The sequence below is a fragment of the Anarhichas minor genome, unplaced genomic scaffold (genome assembly GCF_050575085.1).
Source record: "Anarhichas minor isolate MPS153535 unplaced genomic scaffold, ASM5057508v1 ptg000026l, whole genome shotgun sequence".
Taxonomy (NCBI): Eukaryota; Metazoa; Chordata; class Actinopteri; order Perciformes; family Anarhichadidae; genus Anarhichas; species Anarhichas minor.
The window spans coordinates 75,656-80,445 of NW_027466472.1; the positions used below are offsets into that span (position 1 = coordinate 75,656).

Consider the following 4,790-nt stretch of genomic DNA (forward strand, 5'->3'; position numbering starts at 1 on the left):
AGCTCAACAAGAAAGAAAAGGCGGAGCATCTAACGTCCTGCTGTTGTTCTGCTTTTAGACTCCACAGATTTTCAACCTCTTCCTCATTTCTTTGAATCAGACTTTAAAGCAGATTGGAGCTCTAGAAGTGGCGGCTTTGTAAAAGCCTACACTGCCCCCTGGTGGTGGGGAACGTGCCTCGACATGCTGCAGGGGAAGTGCTCACAGCTCAGTGGACATGGACTCAATAACACTGTTTGCTGGTGATGTGAGCTGTAATGAAGAAGATGAGTTCACACACAAACGTCACGGGTTGGTTTGTCAACACTAGTTGTTTTTCTGTGTGTAGTTGAGATAAGAGTGCAACAGTTGCTGTGTTGTATACATCTTTATTAGCACCGCACGTGTTTGAAAGTGCGTATTAATCTTTAATATTTGCACCAGAGGAGAGGAAGTGTGTTTCACAAACGTATAACTGAACGGTTTGTGTTGAAGCATAGCGCACGGTGAAAATATCGGATTAAATATATGATATGTGTGTTGCTGACTGGTATTTACATCCACAAATGCTGTGATATTGAGACGATGAGTTGAGAGATATGGAAAATGAAATCAATAAATTGTACAGTTTGACACCTAAATGTGGACATTGTGTTCCTTAATGAGCATCTAAGAGATTTCTGCATTATAGTAAAATATATTTAACATCCGAAATCACTTTTTCACATAGGGCCATGTAGGTTTGGATTTTTTTTTTTTCTTAATAATAAAAACCTTCATTTAAAAACTGCATTTTGTGTTTACTTGTGTTATCTTTGTCTAATATTTAAATTTGTTTGATGATCTGAAACATTTAAGTGTGACAAACATGCAAAAAAATAAGAAATCAGGAAGGGGGCAAACACTTTTTCACACAACTGTATATATATATGTATATATAATTGAATCTATATATATCCTTTAAAATATATAAATGCAAAATGATATATATATATATATGAGGATATATATATATATATATATATGTGTATATATATATAACATTTATAATTTTTGATTTATTTATAATTTTTTTATTATATTTGATTAACAATATTTGAAGTTTTAATTCATTTCATTTTATGTAAGAAGTAAATTATTCTCATTGTTGTAAATTCTATTTAGTTGTCAGAGGTTATGATTTTGGAGGTGAACTCGATGGATTTTGGTCTTCGTACAAACCTGTTACCTTTAGACTGAATTAAGATCAGACACGGCTTATATTTAAAAGATGGATGGATAGAGAGAGATAGACAGACTGACTGACTGACAGATAGATGGATTGTTTTCTACATCTGGTTTTGTGAATGCATCTTAACAGTAGAAGAAGAAGATCTCTCCGTGCAAAGATGATTGAAGTTTTCAGAATCTAGTTATTATTTCACTGCTGAGCTGTTTTCACTCCAGCGGATTAAATCTGACCTACTTTGAAACTTTTGTGGAAATATTCGATGGCTATTATCTCAACATGTAAACGTTTGGTGAGTCCGACAGACACGTTTGTTTCAAAAATTATATATTTAAAATACAAATGTGGGTCATTATATCAATACGTGCACATTCGGCTCCTTTTTATTCCGACTGATTCTTAACTTCAGTATTTGGTCGAATTGATTAAAATTTTTTTTTTTATTTCCAAAGAGTTTCCCAAATTAAATGAGACACATTGTCAGATAAGGTTTCATCATTTATCGGCTAATTAATTATCTAAATATATGATAATATATTTCTGGAATGCTGCATCTGTTATTATAACAATACACATCTTTACGATACCACAAACCCCCAAAAACTCTTCATAACCAGGCTGATCATAACAAATAATGCAGTGCAGCATGAAAACAAGGTTCTCAGAGGTGAACAACACCTGGATCCTGGATCTGATGGGTGGTGGTGTGGTGGGTGATGGTGTGGTGTGGTGTGGTGTGGTGGTTTGGGTGGTGTCCCCTGATGTGGTGGTGGTGTGGTGATGGTGTGGTGTGGTGGTGTGGGTGGTGTCCCCTGATGCTGGTATAAGAGGCGGTCACTCCTCCAGAGAGACTCTTCAGTGAGTGATGGCTCTGTTCATGGACTCAGACTTCTCTTTACTGAAGCAGAACCAGAGCAGAGACATGATGGATTTTAAAGCGTTATTTGAAGAAGAACCGGATCACTGCAAAGGTAAGAATCTCATTTAGATTCCATGTTTGGCTTCCACTCGAGAAACCACAGCACATGTAAATCAACCATTTAAATAACTGAAATAATTTGAATAATTTGAAGTAACTTTGAATAATATGACACGTTTAATGGAAAAATAGGGCAGTTACAAAAATCACAAATTATTATCTAAATGAAATGAAATTTTTTTTAAAACAACTGCGTATGAGAATATAAGGCCTACACGAAAAAAAATATTAAAAATCATGCAAATTGCCCCAAAGATGTATCTGTAAAATCAAAAATCGAACTTTTTTTTCGGTGTAAGTTTTTTTTTTTATACCCCATAGCTTATGATTTAATGTATTTATTAATCGCACTCACAACTCACTGCGTTTCCATCCTAAACAATTACATTTAAATATTTAAATGCTTTTCTCTCCCTCGCTGTTAATGTCTGTTATTTCATATTGATTTATTTATTATTAATGTTATTATTTTATATCTAAATGTTGTTTGTGTCACCTCCTTTGATTGGTGTTATTATAAGAAGCCCGCAGTGAGAGCGCGGTGTCCTCTCCGGACCCGGACAGAGCCGTCACCGTCACCGCCGGTCTGATGGAGGGCCAGAGGAAGAGGAAGAGGACCATCTTCAGCCGAGCACAGCTGTCCGAGCTGGAGCGAGCCTTCGCCGTGACCCCGTACCCGGACATCACGCTGAGGGAGAGGCTGGCCGCACACACACACCTGCCCGAGAGCAAGATACAGGTGAGTCTCTTTATCAGTGTTGTCATTTATTATATGAACACAATCCATCAATGTTTTTGATGAGAAAAACTTACTTACTGATCCAGGTATTACATTTGAATAGGGGCGGTCCCACAAACAGTATTAAAGTCACTGTGAGGAACTTTTATCTGGTCCTGAACCAGTCTCAGTTTAGTCCTGATCCTCTATATGAACCAGACTCAGTGTAGTCCTGATCCTCTATCAGACCTCCATCAGTAAAGAGACCATCAGAGAGAAGATGGTCTGTTTCTATAGAGTTATTCTTAATGCTCGTCATCGGAGCCACCGGGTCGGATTCTGGTGAAACCAGATGAACTCATGCAGGTTCACCAGAAACTCCTTCAGCTCAGACTCCAGCAGAGACCGGTCCACCGTGGACAGACCCAGATCCTCCAGCAGAGACCGGTCCACCGCGGACAGACCCAGATTCTCCAGCAGAGACCGGTCCACCGTGGACAGACCCAGATCCTCCAGCAGAGACCAGTCCACCGTGGACAGACATAGATCCGGCTTCACCTGCAGCCTCGGACCTGCAGACGGAGCTCTGGGTGGAGGAGGAGAGCTCAGCTCCCGGCGGCAGCAGCAGCGTCTCCATCTCCTCCTCCTCCTCCTCCTCCTCCTCTTCCTCCTCCTCCTCCTCCTCTAGGAGCAGAGCTTCTCCTCTCTGGGAACCCATCCCTCTGGACCCGCTGGAGGGAAGGGAGGCACGGGAGAACCAGAACTAAGAGGGGCAGACTGTCAGACCCTGCTGCAGTAAAATGAGAGGTTTTCTAAAGGGAGTCTGGAGCTCAGACACACTACCACTTTAGTCCACAGGGACCGCCAAAACCAACTCCAAATGATGACAGGAATATCTTTTTGTTTTCCACAGGTGTGGTTCCAAAACAGAAGAGCCAGAAGTATCAAAACTGTGAGGCTCCCCAAGTCCACCAAGCCCCTGGGAGGTAGAGGGGTTGTTGATCCCTCCCCTGGTCCTGTGACCGCTGCTTTCCTTTCCTCCACCACCCTGGCGGACATATTCAGACCGGAGCAGAACCACTCCTGCGAAGAAGTCCCGCAAATCTACTCCGACTGGATCCAAATCTACAGCAACCCCGTGTCATCGCCACCATCTTCCTCATCTCTCCAGCCCACGCCGGGCTCCTCAAAACCCTCGGAGCCTCGTCTCTGGGAGGAGGACCACCACCACCACCAGCACCACCAGCGGCAGCACCTGGGACCGCCGCTCCCCGGGTTCCTTCCTGGTTCCTTCCCTCAGCCCGGCAGCAGGCAGCCTCACCACTCGGCCTCCGCCCGGTCCTACCAGGCCTTCAGGAACTTTAAACCCCAGAGCGCAGTGGCTCCTTCTGGGGCCCATCAGGCCGTGTACGGAGGCGGTGTTGGCGCTGCAGGTGGAGGTGGAGGTCACACCTCTGTAGACCAGGTGGTTCCTTCCCACCCTCAGCAGGTGTACTGGGAGGTGGCTCAGGGCCAGGGACACCATCACCACCCGCAAATGGGACCACAGACCTCCATGGGCTACATCTCAGACCTGATCTACAACGCTGCTATCGTCACCAACTTCCTGGAGTTCTGATCACCAACAGGGAACTATCAATACTTCTATAGACTCCTTTATATTCTCCTGTGTCAACATCTGTCAACATCTGTCCTGTGTGGTACCAGAGCGGACTGTTCCTCATACTTCTGTTCTCCAGTTGTTGCTGGTTTGTCTTTTTGTGTGTTCCTGTCATGCTTTAAATATGTTCCTCACATCTCTGGCTCAGTTTCCACAACAAGTATTTCTGATTTTAGGGTGAACTGTCCCTTTAAGATCAGCAGGTGAGCAGAATTACAACACAGTG

At 43.2% G+C, this 4,790-nt stretch overlaps 1 protein-coding gene across 1 annotated transcript; it reads left to right on the top strand.

Moving 5' to 3' along the window:
• Positions 1-1,985: 1,985 nt before the first annotated feature.
• sebox (SEBOX homeobox) lies at positions 1,986-4,522 on the top strand. Its single transcript, XM_076099893.1, has 3 exons — positions 1,986-2,178; positions 2,708-2,925; positions 3,818-4,522. Exons 1-3 carry the CDS (start codon positions 2,073-2,075, stop codon positions 4,520-4,522), a joined length of 1,029 nt encoding a protein of 342 aa, XP_075956008.1. The 5' UTR covers positions 1,986-2,072.
• The last annotated feature ends 268 nt before the right edge of the window (positions 4,523-4,790 follow it).